The sequence below is a fragment of the Protobothrops mucrosquamatus genome, unplaced genomic scaffold (assembly GCF_001527695.2).
Source record: "Protobothrops mucrosquamatus isolate PMUCROS unplaced genomic scaffold, P.Mucros_1.0 scaffold_77, whole genome shotgun sequence".
Classification (NCBI taxonomy): Eukaryota; Metazoa; Chordata; class Lepidosauria; order Squamata; family Viperidae; genus Protobothrops; species Protobothrops mucrosquamatus.
The window spans coordinates 624,705-644,730 of NW_015386153.1; the positions used below are offsets into that span (position 1 = coordinate 624,705).

The window sequence follows — 20,026 nt, forward strand, 5'->3', positions numbered from 1 at the left end:
AGCCTTTCCAAAATAATGCTGTTCATTTTAGTTTTCCTTTTTGTTGCAATGAATCATACTTTCCTTCCACCAAGTAAAAACACTGTGTTACTTCAATATTTATGAATTTATCAAAATTCAGGACACATCGTCGGTGTTGCTTCTAGAGTTTAGGTGGAGAAGTAGAGGCGTAAGGTGATTTGTATGTAGAAACCAGTTAAGTGAATTGCAAGTGGAAGCCTTTTTCCAGACGTCGTCACGATCCACTGAAGACTTCACACACGATCCGTCGGGTTCGACACAAAGAAAAAAAAAATTTCCCTTCGCACACAATCCTACTAAAAAGGCATCTCATGAAATACTCAACTGTGCCTTGGGATTTAGATTCACTGTGAAACAGTGACATTTTCTCCAACTTGCTATTGTGTTTGAATCAATGGAGTCATCCTTGCCCACTGTCGCTAACTTGCTGACGGGCCTTCATTTAGGAAGTAGGTGGTCATTTCTCCTTTACCTTTGACTTTCACAACCCCTCGGCATTCTAGTTGGTAGTTGTTGACGGTTAAAACCTGATACATGTCTGTGGTGACCTGGAAAGTATTCAAAAAGAAGAATCAGCGTTCAGCCCTCTCAAGCCCTCTCATTAAAAGTTTATCTGGGATTATTGGAGAGAAAAACTTTGCACTCCGATTGTGTTCACAGTACAGAGGCCTTGGCACTCGCCAAAGCATCAGAGGAAACGGAGTTTTAAACAAGGCATATAACCCTGCTGAAATCATGTTCTGTCTCCATATGGAAGCAGAGGTTGAAGAACTGATGCTAGGCAAGTCTACTAGATGTAGAGTCCATTATACTCAAGAAGCCTTACTATCCAATTGCCAGGCATAAGCATTCAACCTCCCACAGATGCTGGCTCTATTGAAAGGAGGGTACAAAATACAGAGGGGGAAGGCAGTTGCATCAAATGTATGCTGAAGTATCTTCTCCTCTCTCACTATTACAAGTTATATAAGTGCTGCTGCAAGCAGAGTTTGGAAAGGTAAAAAAAAAAAGGTGTCAGGAAGACTCACCTGAATCCTATCGGGGACTCCTGTACTGTCCATTCGACTAGCTACATTCACAGTGTTGCCCCAAATATCATACTGGGGCTTACGTGCACCTATGACTCCTGCTACTACAGGACCAATATTGAGCCCTAGAAACAAAGCAGTAAGGAGTTAAGACTTCCAAAAATAAATTGCTGCTTACTAGCTATCATCAGAAAATCGCATGCAGAAACAATACAACCACCAGATTCGTCCCCAGGCCTCACTCACCTCTACTAAGTTTTGAAGAAGTCACTTCGTATAAATAAAAGAAGGAAAGGAAGCAGTTTGCTGCACACCCTTCTTTCATTTATTTATTTAGCTGTTAACTACTAGTGTAATTTATATATCACACCAGAGTCATGTTTTTTTTTTGAGGTGGGAGGCCATATAAATATAACAAATAATTTGTAGATTCACATTTTCCCACAAATGTTATTTTTTAAAAATTATTTTAATAAAGATTTTAAAAAAAAAATACAGAGAAAGTGAAGGGAGACAGAAAGAGAGCAGGGGAAGAGGGGGAGAGAGAAGAAACAATCCATCCTTGGCACAAATTTGCAAATAAAAAATTATAAATATTTGGAAACCAAAATACAATCTACTCCCACTGACTTCAGTGGAAACATTAAGAATTGTCTTAAATCTTTTCCGTCGAAATCAATAAGGATAGGACTCAGTCACAACCCTATCAAGGTGTTTCTGGAGCTACTGAATTTCCCCCAGGGCACGCCAGAAAGGATATCGCTTCTTGAGGTTCCTGTCTTGCCCGTTAACCTTCTGCAGCTTCCGCAAGTCACAGGAGTGAAATGTGAATACATATTCTGTAGACATGTCTGAACTGTAGAACCCTTATTTTCTTTTCTTTTGCCTGCAATATGTGCCCCAATCAGAACAAACTATGCCTGCTCTGGATATTACACATTAAATTTCTCTCTCTGGGACATCAGTCTGAAGGAAATAATACGAAGGGGGAAATGGAAAAAAATGATGATGATGATGAGATAGCTCACAGTTTTGCATTTTTGATCCTAGTGAAATGCAGACCTATCAGGGTGCAGTTACAAGCCTACTGACTGGGAAGCTTTGTGTTGATACTAGTGTGTATGAATGTGTGGAATTCTTGAAGCTGAAAAGATCACCGATTACTTGCTTATCTTATTGTATGCTTATCCTTAGGTGTATTTTTTTATCGGGAATGATTTATGCTTATAGCTACTGTACACCAAAGAGCACATTTTGTGATGCAGGGGTGTGTTTTGATTTTCCTACTGTCGGTTGGACATGTTGTATAATTTGCATAAGTCATAACTGGCACTGTCAACCGAATACCAGTCAAAGGAAACATTCAGTAGCTTCATATGAAATATGGCATTTGCTTTTTTTAATCGTAGAGAGTGGATTGAGAGGGTGAATTTCTGAAACATAAAGTACAACCGCAATATTTACCTATTTTCATCTGGAAATTGTTGAACGAATGCTCATTGATGTATTTCATTTGATCCATTAGCCTCATTGCAAAGTCCGCCAGGGCCTTGATATGCGTTTTGCCCACCTTGTCATAGGTGGAATCATTAAGACCCGAAGCAGCCATATATGTGCTCCCTATTGTTTTGATCTTTTCCAGCTGTCGAAATTGGTCTTCACTTATTATCTACAAATCCAAGGAAGGAAAAGGAGACACGTGTAAATCAAGCCATGCTCTGTAAATGATCTGTGCACAATCCTGGATACTACATCCATTAGCAACTAAAACAATCCAGCATCATTCATATATGAAAATAAAATAAATGAGCTATTTGGATCCTGAGTACAGACCTAGAGATTGAACTATATTAAAACACTAAATTAAAACACGAAAACAGCTATTGGTTGTGCCTTGTGGAATGGGACAACTTGCCTCAGCCAACTCGCCATGGTCATCTCACCACGGCCAATTGGCCACAGCCAACTCGCCACGGGACAACTCGCCACGGGAATACTCACTGTGGGACAATTCAACAATTCAATTTAATTATTTTAAATAATTTAAAAAATATTTTAATTTTTGTCATTTACATTTTATTTTGTCCCTCCTTTGGCATCCTATATTTAACTATTCTATTAGACCAGATGTCACCAACCTTTCTCAGTTGGCAGACCGGAGGTAAAGGGAGGGGCAAGCATTTTTCATACACACACGCACGCACGGGGCCGCAAGCACACACGTGATGCAAATGGAGCGGGGCTAGCACTTGCGTGATATTCACTAGGCCTGCCCTGTTCTTGTGCGGCACAGAGCCCCATTTCTGCGCCCTGCAGCGTGGTGGCACCTGTTTTTGCGCACCGAGGCATGGCGGCATTCCATTTTCGTACCCCAAGGTGCAGCAGTGGCCTGTTTTCACACCCCGCAGCATGGCGTTGACCCGTTTTTGCACCTCACGGTGCAGTAATGTCCCGTTTTTGCACCGAGGCACGGCAGCATCCTGTTTTCGCACCCCGAGGCGCAGCAGTGGCCTGTTTCGTGCCCAGAAGCATGGCGGCCTGTTTTCGCGGCCTGCAGTACAGCAGTGTCCCGTTTTTGCACCCTGTGGCACGGTGTCCTGTTTTTGTATCCCACGGCTGCGGCGCTAGCACAAGTGGGGGTGTGTGCGCATACTGGCCAGCCTGTCCCACGGCCCGGTGGCCAGCAGGCCACAGCCCACTACCGGGCCATGGCCCATAGGTTGGGGAGCCCTGTATTAGACTATTTCTTAATATTAGTGTAACTCTTGTCCCGTGGTGAGTTGTCCCGCAGAAAATTGGCCATGGCGAGTTGACTGCAGAAAGTTGTGGTGAGTTGGCCATGGCGAGTTGGCTGTAGCAAATTGACATAGACCCTCAAACACTGACACACATCATTTATCCTTGGGTTAAGAAGTCCTAGATCTTCTGATGCAATATTCTAGCCTAGTATAGGAGGCAATATTTTATAATGTTTCAATATAATATAATACAACATGAATATATTCCTGTCTGTTCAAATTCCTGTCTGTGTTTAGTATAATACAAATGACATGTGTCAATGCTTGCTATCACACACAGGTAATTGAGTTAACACTATTTGCACTTTTAATTGTATGGCATAGATTATTCTGTTATAATGTAATTCCTTCTTTGCTACAAAAAAATTCAAGAAAATCCAAGCTAGCTCTAATGAATAAGTTTCCTAGCAAGTGCATGCATGTTTCAGCTGCCTTGACTCAATTCCTACTTGCCCCGCTCTATGGCACTAGGGGCCAAAAGACTAAGTAGGTGACCAGGACATGCAATCACTCAACTGGGATAGAAAAACTAGTTCCATGAATTCTAAGAGTTTTGGGGAACTCTTTACGACTGTAGAGAAGGTTCAATTGAATTTTTGTATTAATATCTATTAGAGCAGAAAGTTAAAAAAAAAATATTTGTCACTTAAAAAGCTCCTGAACCTAGACAACCAAAGTGCCAAAGGCAATGTTGTGTGGAACAGGGTATTTTACATAGTGATCAGTCCTCAGCATGAAAGAGACCATTGTTCTCCTTGAATTTGCTCACCTCATCAAAATCAGCAATGATTTCATTGAGGAGCCTCAAGCACTCCACCCCTTCATTATTGGCCTCTAACTCCACGTAGAATTCTGAGAAGTTGCTGATGGAAGCAAACATGACAGCCACACATTCACAGGACTGGTAATACAGTTCATCGTTTCTCCGCTCCTGTGCAAGAAAGTGGGCTGCTACGTCCTTTGGCAAGATATTATGGAGAAGCCGTCGGTTGTAGGCCTGCAGCTCCTCCATCTCCTCCTTTTCTTCAGTAGCCTGAAGAGAGAGAAAGAGAGAGACAAGGAGGTGATTGCAAGTTAACTTCATTTATGTGGGAAATGGGCTGGAAATAAATATTCATGGGATGTAATAGACCGGTGATAACAGAGTCACCTGTTACACTTCATCGGGTTCTAATTTTAAGCGTACTTAGAAGACCTATTACTGAAATTATTAGTTCTGTCCTCAAAATTGAACTCAAATATTGGCGGAAGCTTCATTTTGAGTTCTGATTCAGGTTGGTGAGGCTGATCAATAGGAGTAGAATCCCATGAAGAAGAAAACCATCGACATTCGTAAAAGCAGCAACTTTTCCAAGATTGTTATCCTTGAGACGTAATTTAAGCAAGTAAAATTGGTTAGTTTTTGAAAAGAACTCCCACTGAATTACAATGCTCTTCATTTAGTCAATTTACAATATTTATGTAACACTTTTCCCACGCAAATGTTCTGAAAGCAATCTAGGAAATGTGCTTGTCAGTATTCTTTATCTAAGCTATAGGCCCACTATGCTAAGATGGTGCCTATCGGCCCCCTGTAGATTATCTACAGCAAGATATCTGTGATCATGAAATGAAAAAAANAGGTGTGGGCGGTGCTGGTTGCTGAAGGCAACCGTTTGCAAAGTGCTTCTTGGAATCCTGGTCTGTTCGTCTTGTTTGCAACGTGTTCCTGTGGACTATTTCCTTCCTTTGGACTTGAGTTTTGCTGTTTGTGTGTTGGACTTATTGACAGGTTTGTCACCCAAATAAAAGGGATTTTGTTTTGTTTTAAAGTCTCCAGTCTATTGTATCAGCAGGGGTTTGGTCCTTGTGCCTCTAACAAGGACGGTAATAGGCTGGGATAGAACAATATGGAAGCAGAACTGATGCTAGGCAAGTCTACTAGATTTAGAGTCCATTATACTCAAGAAGCCTTACTATCCAATTGCCAGGCATAAGCATTCAACCTCTAAACACAGATGCTGGCTCTATTAAAAGAAGGGTACAAAATACAGAGGGGGAAGGCAGTTGTATCAAATGTATGCTGAAGTATCTTCTCTCTCACTATTACAAGTTATGTAAGTGCTGCTGCAAGCAGAGTTTGGAAAGGTAAAAAAAAAAAAAAGGTGTCAGGAAGACTCACCTGAATCCTATCGGGGACTCCTGTACTGTCCATTCGACTAGCTACATTCACAGTGTTGCCCCAAATATCATACTGGGGCTTACGTGCACCTATGACTCCTGCTACTACAGGACCAATATTGAGCCCTAGAAACAAAGCAGTAAGGAGTTAAGACTTCCAAAAATAAATTGCTGCTTACTAGCTACCATCAGAAAATCGCATGCAGAAACAATACAACCACCAGATTCGTCCCCAGGCCTCACTCACCTCTACTAAGTTTTGAAGAAGTCACTTCGTATAAATAAAAGAAGGAAAGGAAGCAGTTTGCTGCACACCCTTCTTTCATTTATTTATTTAGCTGTTAACTACTAGTGTAATTTATATATCGCACCAGAGTCATGTTTTTTTTTTTGAGGTGGGAGGCCATATAAATATAACAAATAATTTGTAGATTCACATTTTCCCACAAATGTTATTTTTTAAAAATTATTTTAATAAAGATTTTAAAAAAAAAATACAGAGAAAGTGAAGGGAGACAGAAAGAGAGCAGGGGAAGAGGGAGAGAGAAAAGAAACAATCCACCCTTGGCACAAATTTGCAAATAAAAAAATTATAAATATTTGGAAACCAAAATACAATCTACTCCCACTGACTTCAGTGGAAACATTAAGAATTGTCTTAAATCTTTTCCGTCGAAATCAATAAGGATAGGACTCAGTCCCAACCCTATCAAGGTGTTTCTGGAGCTACTGAATTTCCCCAAGGGCACGCCAGAAAGGATATCGCTTCTTGAGGTTCCTGTCTTGCCCGTTAACCTTCTGCAGCTTCCGCAAGTCACAGGAGTGAAATGTGAATACATATTCTGTAGACATGTCTGAACTGTAGAACCGTTATTTTATTTTATTTTGACTGCAACATGTGCCCCAATGACAGTCAGAACAAACTATGCCTGCTCTGGATATTACATAGTAAATTCCTCTCTCTGGGACATCAGTCTGAAGGAAATAATACAAAGGGGGAAATGGAAAAATGATGATGATGATGAGATAGCTCACAGTTTTGCATTTTTGATCCTAGTGAAATGCAGACCTATCAGGGTGCAGTTACAAGCCTACTGACTGGGAAGCTTTGTGTTGATACTAGTGTGTATGAATGTGTGGAATTCTGGAAGCTGAAAAGATCACTGATTACTTGCTTATCTTATTGTATGCTTATTCTTAGGTATATTTTTGTTATCGGGAATAATTTATGCTTGTAGCTACTGTACACCAAAGAGCACATTTGTGATGCAGGGGTATGTTTTGATTTTTCCACTGTCGGTTGGACATGTTATATAATTTGCATAAGTCATAACTGGCACTGCCAACTGAATACCAGTCAAAAGAAACATAACTACTTGCATTCAGTAGCTTCATATGAAATATGGCATTTGCTTTTTTTAATCGTAGAGAGTGGATTGAGAGGGTGAATTTCTGGAACATAAAGTACAACCACAATATTTACCTATTTTCATCTGGAAATTGTTGAACGAATGCTCATTGATGTACTTCATTTGATCCATTAGCCTCATTGCAAAGTCCGCCAGGGCCTTGATATGCGTTTTGCCCACCTTGTCATAGGTGGAATCATTAAGACCCGAAGCAGCCATATATGTGCTCCCTATTGTTTTGATCTTTTCCAGCTGTCGAAATTGGTCTTCACTTATTATCTACAAATCCAAGGAAGGAAAAGGAGACACATGTAAATCAAGCCATGCTCTGTAAATGATCTGTGCACAATCCTGGATACTACATCCATTAGCAGCTAAAACAATCCAGCATGATTCATATATGAAAATAAAATAAATGAGCTATTTGGATCCTGAGTACAGACCTAGAGATTGAACTATATTAAAACACTAAATTAAAACACGAAAACAGCTATTGGTTGTGCCTTGTGGAATGGGACAACTTGCCTCAGCCAACTCGCCATGGTCATTTCACCACGGCCAATTGGCCACAGCCAACTCGCCATGGGAATACTCACTGTGGGACAATTCAATTTAATTATTTAAAATAATTTTTAAAAATATTTTAATTTTTGTCATTTACATTTTATTTTGTCCCTCCTTTGGCATCCTATATTTAACGATTCTATTAGACCAGAGGTCACCAACCTTTCTCGGTTGGCAGACCGGAGGTAAAGGGAGGGGCAAGCATTTTTCATACACACACGCACGCACGCACGGGGCCGCAAGCACACACGTGATGCAAATGGGGCGGGGCTAGCACTTGCGTGATATTCACTAGGCCTGCCCTGTTCTTGTGCGGCACAGAGCCCCATTTCTGCGCCCTGCAGCAGGGTGGCACCTGTTTTTGCGCACCGAGGTGCAGCAGTGGCCTGTTTTCACACCCCGCAGCATGGCGTTGACCCGTTTTTGCACCTCACGGTGCAGTAATGTCCCGTTTTTGCACCGAGGCGCGGCAGCATCCTGTTTTCGCACCCCGAGGCGCAGCAGTGGCCTGTTTCGTGCCCAGAAGCATGGCGGCCTGTTTTCGCGGCCTGCAGTACAGCAGTGTCCCGTTTTTGCACCCTGTGGCACGGTGTCCTGTTTTTGTATCCCACGGCTGCGGCGCTAGCACAAGTGGGGGTGTGTGCGCACACTGGCCAGCCTGTCCCACGGCCCGGTGGCCAGCAGGCCACAGCCCACTACCGGGCCGTGGCCCATAGGTTGGGGAGCCCTGTATTAGACTATTTCTTAATATTAGTGTAACTCTTGTCCCATGGTGAGTTGTCCCGCAGAAAATTGGCCATGGCGAGTTGACTGCAGAAAGTTGTGGTGAGTTGGCCATGGCGAGTTGGCTGTAGCAAATTGACATAGACCCTCAAACACTGACACACATCATTTATCCTTGGGTTAAGAAGTCCTAGATCTTCTGATGCAATATTCTAGCCTAGTATAGGAGGAAATATTTTATAATGTTTCAATATAATATAATACAACATGAATATATTCCTGTCTGTTCAAATTCCTGTCTGTGTTTAGTATAATACAAATGACATGTGTCAATGCTTGCTATCACACACAGGTAATTGAGTTAACACTATTTGCACTTTTAATTGTATGGCATAGATTATTCTGTTATAATGTAATTCCTTCTTTGCTACAAAAAAATTCAAGAAAATCCAAGCTAGCTATAATGAATAAGTTTTCTAGCAAGTGTGCATGCATGTTTCAGCTGCCTTGACTCAATTCCTACTTGCCCCGCTCTATGGCACTAGGGGCCAAAAGACTAAGTAGGTGACCAGGACATGCAATCACTTAACTGGGTTAGGAAAACTAGTTCCATGAATTCTAAGAGTTTTGGGGAACACTTTATGACTGTAGAGAAGGTTCAATTGTTTTTTTGTATTAATATCTATTAGAGCAGAAAGTTAAAAAAAAATATTTGTCACTTAAAGAGCCCCTGAACCTAGACAACCAAAGTGTCAAATGCAATGTTGTGTGGGACAGGGTATTTTACATAGTGATCGGTCCTCAGCATGAAAGAGACCATTGTTCTCCTTGAATTTGCTCACCTCATCAAAATCAGCAATGATTTCATTGAGGAGCCTCAAGCACTCCACCCCTTCATTGTTGGCCTCTAACTCCACGTAGAATTCTGAGAAGTTGCTGATGGAAGCAAACATGACAGCCACACATTCACAGGACTGATAATACAGTTCATCGTTTCTCCGCTCCTGTGCAAGAAAGTGGGCTGCTACGTCCTTTGGCAAGATATTATGGAGAAGCCGTCGGTTGTAGGCCTGCAGCTCCTCCATCTCCTCCTTTTCTTCAGTAGCCTGAAGAGAGAGAAAGAGAGAGACAAGGAGGTGGTTGCAAGTTAACTTCATTTATGTGGGAAATGGGCTGGAAATAAATATGCATGGGATGTAATAGACCGGTGATAACAGAGTCACCTGCTACACTTCATCGGGTTCTAATTTTAAGCGTACTTAGAAGACCTATTACTGAAATTATTAGTTCTGTCCTCAAAATTGAACTCCAATATTGGCGGAAGCTTCATTTTGAGTTCTGATTCAGGTTGGTGAGGCTGATCAACAGGAGTAGAATCCCATGAAGAAGAAAACCATCGACATTCGTAAAAGCAGCAACTTTTCCAAGATCGTCATCCTTGAGACGTAATTTAAGCAAGTAAAATTGATTCGTTTTTGAAAAGAACTCCCACCGAATTACAATGCTCTTCATTTAGTCAATTTACAATATTTATGTAACACTTTTCCCACGCAAATGTTCTGAAAGCAATCTAGGAAATGTGCTTGTCAGTATTCTTTATCTAAGCTATAGGCCCACTATGCTAAGATGGTGCCTATCGGCCCCCTGTAGATTATCTACAGCAAGATATCTGTGATCATGAAATGAAAAAAANTAAAAGATGGGGAGGGACACGACAGGATGCACGGGGGGGGGGGGGGAACGTGTGATTGTCTCTTAATTCAACCACCTCCAATGTGATGCTCCCACATTGGGACCTCAAGCCATCTGGCAGATCCAGGACAGAAGGGTAGGAGCCAATCTCACCTCCGGGGGTAAGATAGTCTAACGGGCAGGAGCCACAGGAGAGAAGGCCCTAGAATTCCTTGACCAACAGGGCCTGCAGTATGTCTCCTTTGCTGGTGCGGGTAAGGTGAGCCAGTCCCAGTGGGGTGACACAGTTCTTCACGTAACCTGGACCCCATGTCATGCAGGGCTTTAAAGGTAATAACCCAAACCTTGAACTGCACCCAGCAACCAGTGCAGCCTAACATGGGTCATCCTAGGGACCCCAGGAACTGCCTGTGCTGCCACACTTTGCACCAGTTGAAACTTCCGAACGCTCTTCAAGGATAGCCCCATGTACAGTGCATTGCAGTAGCCCAGATGTGAGATGACCAGGACTTGAATGACTGAGTGCAGGGACTCCTGATCCAGGAAAAGAGTGAACTCAACCAGCTGCAGTGCAAGTGCAGCATCTTGAACCAAGAGCACCCTCCCTCCTTCTGCCACAGATCTGCACCAATACGAGCATCCACCGATTCTAAATTAATTGTTGAAAATCAACCATTGAGATGTTCAAACACATCTCAATTGTTGAAAATGCAATTTACATCGTCCTTCATTAACTCACCATATTCCATTCTCAGTCTCATTGGAAAACACGCTAAAAGAACAAAAAGGACATATTTTAGGCAAAACGAAGAGATCTTTCATTTCTTTTACCCACCATTAGCCATTAGAATCTGTGGAGATTCTCAGTCATCAGGTCAAAGTTGCCCCAGAGGTGCTTTTTCAAAAGGCAACTGGACCGTTGTTTTCCTTGAGGAAAAAAAAGAAAATGTTTTGCTTCATCACAAGCTTCTTCAACTTGTGAATGAATCTCATGAAGCTTCTTGGATGAGAAGTGAAAGGTTTTCTTCTTCCTTCTCAAAGAAAAACAATCCAGTTGAAAAAGCACCTTTGAGATCATCATTAGCCCCTGTTCTTTTTTTTCCAATTTCACATATTCATTTCTATGATATTGCTTGCATTGCTAAGAGTTTGAGTTCTGAGTCAAGATAGGCCTTTTATATCTTCTTTCACTCAACTGTTGTATCTTAATTTGTCTCCCCATTGGCAGAATGGGATACACAAACTGGCCTGTTGTGATGTGGAAAAGAAAGGTAAAAACAAAGGAGGTACAACAAGAATTGTTTTGAGCCACATGTTCCCTTTTTTTCCCCAATGAAACAATCTTCTTTTGCATCTAATAAATTAAATAAATAACTATAGCCTATGAGCACTGCATGTATTTCCTAGCTGGAGGGGTGCAGGCACACGTGAACACACCTCTCTCATGTCTGGAATGTAACCAATTTACCCAACAAAATTGCATTCTTTCCCAAGCCCCACCCATCACACACAAAGCCGTACGCAAATTCAGCCTACTGAATGTCTGGTTGAAACACAGACATCCTATGCAATATTAAAAATATAAGAAATCCTGCCCTCCGCCTTTTTTTTTTAAACAAGAAAATCTGAATAAGGCTGGTTGGGGGGGAAAAAGTACAGCCCCCAATGAATCATATAATGTCTGAGCCCCTCATAAATTCTGGGTCTAACATTGGACAATTGCAACATCAGTTTTTATTCTGTCTAGCCCTATGAAATGCTGGGATACAATCATATACAAGAGCTTGGAAGTCTTGTCTATCTGCCCATTAACAAGCTAACTTATCAATAACTGAACTGAACAGGAACTAATCTGGGATTGGGGCAGAGCCGGGGTTTGAAAATTTGCTAGAGGTTGCAGAAAAAATATGCAGAAAAATAATTCCCAGAACATTCCTAGGAGAGATGCATTTAGGCAGCAGCATAGAAAGTTAGTGACTGCTCCCTTCTAAGCCCCCCCCCCCTTTCTCACCCCCCCACCTTGCTTGCCAATGACCCAGAGTGAAATGTTCACAACCCACCACCAGCTTCCCAGGGGACAATTTAAGCATACATGCACACAAACACAACACTTTTGATACACAAAAGAAAACAGTGACACTTCTTACGATCACAGTTGATAAAACGGTTGAAAATAATTTCAGAAACGTTCCCCTACCTTGTTTTTCTAGAAGCATGCAAAGGTCCATTCGAGTCAATATGCAAATAAATTAAAGAAGCATACATTTAGTACAGAGATGTAATGTGCAACGCTCCATAATAACATTCTTTCAGTTTTTTCACCTTGGACACTAGGGGGAGCCACAACCACTTCCAAAGAATTTGTTCTATGAGTATGGTTAACGTGAGAGGTTTATCCTGTACCTTTTGGATTTAATTTTGGTTGAAGTGAGGATTTACTGGTTTATTGGGAAGGATTAGAAGGAAAATTACAGAGTTAGACAAGACATCGCATATCTATGCTGCTTAGAAGCAAATAATTCCAATGACGAGTAAACCTAAAGATATCTATACCTAAATAGGCATAATGTATTGGTTATGAAATATTACATTTTAAGGCCAAAGTATTTCACTGAATTATTTGGAAAATGTGAATCTTTATATCTACCAAGCTATTATTTCATTCAATGGAAGTGTATCTTACAATTATAATTTTTATTCAATGGAAGAGTATCTTACAATTACAATTTTCTTCATATTTCATTCATATTTGTACCTTCCTGGAAATTTTACTTATATCTTGTCACAGATTTAAGACTTTGCTATAGTAGAATCAAATAGCTATGTCAGCCCCAGCAAAGGAAATTTGCAATCAAATTAATGCCATTATTTTCCAGTCTTGCAGCTCAAATTAATTGTTCACGTTAAACATACCTTGTATTTCTATTTAGCTAACATCAAGCTGTCCATGTATATAGCCATGCCTAAATCTTGCTGTTGCTTTTCCAGTTACAACTTCAAATGCTCTGTTGTTCTTGTGGAGTTGGAACCACAGCCCTTCCTTAGAATCAGAGAATTGGAAGGGAGCATTCAAGACTCTGTCTGAGCCTCTGCTCAGTGTAGGAAAAGAGGCCTACACACTGAGTAAATTCGTATGACAGAAAAAGTGGCATCTCTATGCAGCTAGCATTGCCATACAGTGGTACCTTGGTACTCATCATTAATTAGTTCTGGGAGGCACGATGAATAACAAAAATGTTGAATACCAAAAAAAAAAAAAATCCCAGGAAAAATGCAGTGAGTCACAAGGCAGCTGACATTGACAAGTTCTAGCTTGCGCGTTGAGTACCAAACAAACGATGAGTACTGGGACCAAATTTTCACATCAAAATGCGTTGAGTACCAAATTTGATGAGTTTCAAAGCAGTTGAGTACCAAGGTATTACTGTAGTTTGGTGGATCGGGAATCCGTATTAATTCAATTAATTCCACTCCTTATTTTCCACATAACCATAATCCTGTGTAAGGGTAATAGTAGCATTTTTTCTCCAGAATGAGCTTATAAGTGTGACCTCTTTACTCAAATCTCTGTGAGAGAAGGGAATGATTAGCCCAAAATCACCTAGGGCAGTGGTGGCGAACCTATGGCACGGTGCCAGAGGCGGCACTCAGGCCCTCTCTGTGGGCACATGCGCCATCGCCCCAGTCCTAAGCCTTCAGCTGGGTTTTATAAAACCTTTTCGCTTTAGGCCTCCGCCACCGTGTGCAAAAAAAAGAAAAGGTTCAATCAATCAGTCAATTTCAACTTCTCGCGGGGAAAAAAAAGATCTTGCCAAGTTGGAATTGATTGATTGAACTTTTTAGTCCCATCGAGTCTGCCGTTACCACCACAGCCATGCCCACCCAATGGGCCACACCCACCCAATTGGCCACACCCAGCCAATGGGCCACACCCACCCGGCACCTGATGATGCATAAGTGGGTTTTGGGTTGCAGTTTGGGCACTCGGTCTCTAAAAGGTTCGCCATCACTGACCTAAGGAGCTTCTATAGTTGAAGGTAGAATAGAATATGTCCTGGATCTGGAAGCAGGTGCACCTAAGCTATGTTTGGCTTTCCTAAAAGTTTCCCACCAGCCATAAATAGTATGCTAAGTAGTGAGTCCTAGCTATTAAAAGAGCTTTCAGAAGAAAAGTAAGTTAATAAGTACCAAAACTGCAACTCCCACATTTATTTCTTGGAAAAGATGGGGTTATTTACTTCACCCTTATTCCTGACATCTTGATTGTGAGGTGATGCAAGTAATTGCTTCAAAGTGCTCCAATTTAGCCTGATCAAAATTCCTGGCACTATAAAATGTCTAAAAAGATGGTTTGTTTTCAGATTCCTCCTTCAAATGACTGCTTCTAATTTGCGTTCAATTTTCTCTTATAGGAAGAGAAAAATCATGTTCAGGTGGATTATCTCAGCAAAACAATTAAAAATATGAAAAAAACCCCTCCCTTCTGTGATTCAGGCTGAGACAGGTTTTTTTTTTATGCATTACTCACTTACCGAGTTCAATCAAAATGGCTATTCAGGGTATTTTAAGAGCATTATGAAAATAATAAAACATTACTGGGCTAAATAATATGATAATAGCGGGGTAGCTAATCACCAAAGGAATCAAAATTCTGCACAGCAGAGAAGCCAGCTCTAATGAGTCACTAGTCAAATTAATGAGTCATTAGCACATCCAGGCAACACAATACAGTGTGTGTGCTATTTCAAAGTAAGGCCCTCTGTGTCGAAAGAGGCTTATTCCCAAGAACTGCACATTTAGAAGGCATCTTTGCAATCACTTAATGTCAAAGAAATCCTGCAAGCCCAGATTCGCCCACGGAATTAGATTTTTTCCACCTCTAGTATCAATGCTGAATTCTTTTGCTTGCCTGGCATTGGAAACTTTGGCTGGTCCGAGTAAGATTTATGGAAACAGGCCTTCCTATACGGTGCCCTTAGGCAAAATGCTGAGACTCTCAAAGCTGGCTTGAGAGTGGAGTGAGATAGATCCAACTAATCAGCCTCACTCTAAATAACTTCTTGCCGATATTATAGGGAACAATGGAAATGTAAGCAACCACTTAACCATGAATAGTTCATCTTTTGGAGCTTAAGTTGAGAATCCTTCCTTCCTTCCTTCCTTCCTTCCTTCCTTCCTTCCTTCCTTCCTTCCTTCCTTCCTTCCTTCCTTCCTTCCTTCTTATTGAAGTAAATATCACTGCCTGGCCACCAAGCTACCACCAGCCTTGTCACACTGCTTAAAATTAAATGGGAAGAAATTAATCCTCAAACTAAGTGCTGGAAGCTATCCCATGCACCAATCTTTCATCACTTCACTGAGAGAAGAACAGAAGGAGTGGCCCTTATCTTTCACAATAAATTTATATTCCAACACCCTGACTCCTACAGTCACTTCAAGTCCCAAGGCAGGTAGGGTGGGGTCCCTTTTCCAATATCATATACAAGATGGGAAAGGAATTTGTGGCAGGGATTTAAAGCTAGAGAATAATTACTTTTCCTGTTCTGCATCTGTTACATCATATATATCTCTTCACAGATTTCTTTCTTATGCCTCCCCATGATACGTGTCCACATAACGACACTGATTACATTCCCATTCGGTCATGTAGCCTATTGCTACTGCAGAAAAGCTGCACTTGGCATTTGCCTGTGGATGGATGAGATACACCTCTAACAACCAACTGATAAGGTTGTAGCCTGCCTGCAATCCATACAGCAGTACAGAGGCCTTCCCTTAGCAAAGCCTTACTGCACAGCTTTCCCAGCAGCTCCCCAAGCCAATGATAGCCACACCTACCAAAACACAAGGAGCCAGGCTACCACAGTGTCCATTTCTTGCTAGGCCAATGGCAGGGGTAGGCAACCTTGGCTCTTTTATGACTCGTGGACTTCAACTCCCAGAATTCCTGAGCCAGCCATGCTGAGGGAAAAGGGAGAGGTTTCCAAGCTGAGCCATGCTGGCTCAGGAATTCTGGGAGTTGAAGTCCACGAGTCATAAAAGAGCCAAGGTTGCCTACCCCTGGCCAATGGGAACACCACTCCCCTACAGCCAGCTGCAGTTGTGCCACTCTTGATGCTAGGATATTTAGGATTTCCTTCTATGCTTTCCATGCTCCCTTCCTTTGCCTCTGGCTCCTCAGGTGAAAACGGCAGGTGAAGGCTGCCCCAATATCCTGGAGATTCTCAGCACGGTGTGAGGCAAATCAAGATTTAGTTCCAGACTGACTATTATTTTGTGCATCCTCCTTACCGGCCTGTGAGAACTTGGAGATACATTTGTATTTATTGTTGTATTGTTGGTTTTTTTTTACAAATAACCCAAGGCAGCAAACATATCCAACATACCCTTCCTCCGCTATTTCCCCCCGCCCCCCAAAAACCCTGTGAAGTGGGTTGGGATGAGCTATTGCTGAAATATATTGGATAATGCCACCAATTTGGCATATGAAGTGGTAAACCTGGTTCTGGACCATTCCATTTCAGATGGCAACACTTCTTCATACGTTAAAAAAAAAAATAATTTTCTAATATGTATGGATTTTTATACACATTTTGTTTTAGAAAATGGAAACTGTTCAGTCATACATGTCAAATGAAGTGGTTCAGTCCAGATTAAAATATATCAATTCACATGGTTGTTCAGGAAAATCTCACACCACCAACCGTGGCCACACTTTTCTCTAACCCCATCCCCCACCCCCCATGGACTCTTTATGTTTACCTACATGGCATTGGCTGTAACCAGAAGATCTGCATTATCGAAGAGGGTAAGGCCTGGCACTTCCACAATGAGGACATATATAAATTCAATAATCAACATCAAAATGAGTTTCCCAATGCAGCTGATCTGAAGGAACACGGAGCAAGCCAGGAGGGTCAGTAAAACACTGTAGGTGAAGTACTGGTGGGGGGGGGAGAGGAGGGGAATGAAAACAAGAACAAGAGAAAAAGAAAAGAATTTCAGTAAAGTAAAGGGCAATTTAGCAGATTTACAAAACATGGTTAAAAAGGAATATGATCTTAGTTGCAGATTAAGACTCCTCAGTTTCAAGGGTCTCCATCCTGAGGCCAGCACAAGCTAACAAAGTTTCCAGGAGGCCTGTGCAACCTTTGACCTAAAATGGGAGTTCACCGGACTTATTGGATGCTTCCCTGACAACTCAGTGATCATGGAGCTCATTCTCTCCTACCTGCCCCATATACCCCATTCTATAAACAACTGACAAGGCATCCACTTCCGGCATATTCAATTGGACAGGCGACAAACGGTGCTGAGGGTACACAGAATTCGGTGCCTTTTTCTTTTTTCCATTGGTAATGGAGGAACTGACACTAGGACTGTTTTTGAAATGATTTCTAAAACTAATGAGCATCTTACAACTGCAAATGATCGCACAGGCAAATAGAACACAAACACATTTTAGGCCCCGGGGGCAGGGAGGGCGGGAAAGTAACCAGTTTAGATATTTATTTAATCATTTTTTTCAGGCCAAAACTACTCTCTGATAATATGCAGAATTAGCCCACATTCCCAGTGATATAAAGAAATATCAAATACATTCTTCACTGTCAGAAAAGAGGCATCTCTTTTAAAAGCTTACCCTCCAGCTCTGTGTGATGTGTACGTGTGTCAATACACATATGCATGTGTTTGTGTATTGTTATACATGTATGTACACCGGGTCCTTTGCAGCATGCAGGAACACAACTGTGTCTGCAGCTCCTTAAAGCAGGGAGTTGGGATTTGAAGGCAAAAGTTGCTTTGGATTGCCTGTAGACACAAACGTGGCACCTCTATGAAGCTCCTTGAAGCAACTATGACTTCTCCTGGGACTATACAGCAGTTGCAGAAGGCCAACCTACAGTCCCCAGAAAAGATGCAGCCGTGCTACAGTTTTGCCCTCCGTGCTTCAAAACAACTGCTCTGCAGTTCCTTCAGTAACTTTTCCCAGGATTGTGCGAAACCTACAGAGGTCCCTAAAATACCCTCACAAGCATGGAATAGACTGGAGTCTTTTTAAGTTGGGCAGATTTATACTGCAATTCCATACATATCTTTGCATGCATACCCTTATTCTTTTTGATGGGACTAATGTCCAAGTGTTTGGAGAGCTGCAATCTTTGTACTCCTAGGAGAGAGTCTACAGAGGCCTTGCTGAATCTCACCTCCCTTGGTGAGCTCCTCCCCCTATCCCCAATTACAATTTCTGCAGGCAGAGGTACATAGAGAAACCTCTACATGGTGCAATTGGAAAGGCATGCAACTTTAGGTTGTGGGTTCTGGAATGAAACTGCCTAGCAATTGATCGTGTTCTTGAATGTTACTCAATAATCTCATACTCAATAATCCCTGCATTATGAATGCATTTAATTTTATATAAAAGGATGTGTGTCCTACCCCTTAGCAAAGCTCCCAGTTCATTGCATAGAAAACAGTAATTCGGAAGGGAGCTACGCTAATGCTTTCCCTGTGGTGTCCTAATTTTACAAGGCAAAGACTGATTACATGCAGGAACATTCTGAAATAAGATTATTCACTCCTCAGTCTGAAGAAGATTTCATGTTTTCATTGTATGGAACATATACAGAGGGATTAAGAGTTGAGTGGCAGACAAAAGTACAAAAACCCAAGCCCTTTTTCAATGAAGGATTCTACGGAGCAGTTGATGCCATTTTAGTATACTGTATTGATAAAGGCTGACAGAAAAACCAACACAGTAATGAAGACCCCAGCAACACGTTATGTCATTTTTACCCAAAACAAATACACCCACATTACAGCACAAAGCAAATACCTCTGGAAAGTTACAGTTTGGCTGAGAAGTAGCACAGAATCCTTCTGTGGTTTCCAGGCTATAATTGGAATAGCTAATATGGCACAAATTCACCTCAGGAGGAGTGAGATTATACTCTGCAGCTATACAGTCAAGAAGGTCCACAGTACTACAGGTGAACTGGCAGAAAACAAGACATAAACATCAAACAAAGAGAAGGAGAAAACCAACTAATCAAAGCAGCATTCTTTGCATCTCGCAGTATATACATATCTTCGGGGGTAGTTCTTTATACCAATGCACATGAGATGGAGAGTTTTCTTACAGTGTTAAAATCTAGAGCCCTCCATTGAAGATAAACTGCGGAGAGTTTAAGAACAAACAAAAAGAAATATTTCTTTCCACACCGCATAGTCAGATAGAACTTGCTGACAAGGTGACACTTTATATGATTTTAAACAGAGAGTAGAGAGGTTTATGGAGGATTGATACATATCAACAAGTTTTAAAGGAAATATTCTTCTAGTTTGGACAAAACTCAGCAGCACTTTTTCGTGCGGCTGCTGATAAAAACAGGATTGCCAACATGATCGCCAACGTCCGATAACGGATATGGCAGAAGGAGAAGGAGAAGGAGAAGGAGAAGGAGAAGGAGAAGAAGAAGAAGAAGAAGAAGAAGAAGAAGAAGAAGAAGAAGAAGAAGAAGAAGAAGAAGAAGAAGAAGAAGAAGAAGAAGAAGAAGAAGAAGAAGAAGAAGAAGAAGAAGAAGAAGAAGAAGAAGAAGAAGAAGAAGAAGAAGAAGAAGAAGAAGAAGAA

The 20,026-nt window shown here is 41.5% G+C and overlaps 1 protein-coding gene across 1 annotated transcript in view; it reads right to left on the reverse strand.

The window, feature by feature from the left end:
- Positions 1 to 295: 295 nt before the first annotated feature.
- The window catches only part of LOC107285748 (adenylate cyclase type 5-like), a 76,347-nt gene continuing 56,616 nt past the window's right edge, over positions 296 to 20,026 (reverse strand). Inside the window, 10 exon segments of the mRNA XM_029283733.1 lie at positions 296 to 569; positions 1,050 to 1,174; positions 2,514 to 2,718; positions 4,617 to 4,925; positions 6,009 to 6,133; positions 7,491 to 7,695; positions 9,546 to 9,639; positions 11,135 to 11,167; positions 17,162 to 17,337; positions 19,232 to 19,390. Coding sequence (XP_029139566.1) covers positions 441 to 569; positions 1,050 to 1,174; positions 2,514 to 2,718; positions 4,617 to 4,925; positions 6,009 to 6,133; positions 7,491 to 7,695; positions 9,546 to 9,639; positions 11,135 to 11,167; positions 17,162 to 17,337; positions 19,232 to 19,390 — 1,560 coding nt within the window. The 3' untranslated portion in view covers positions 296 to 440.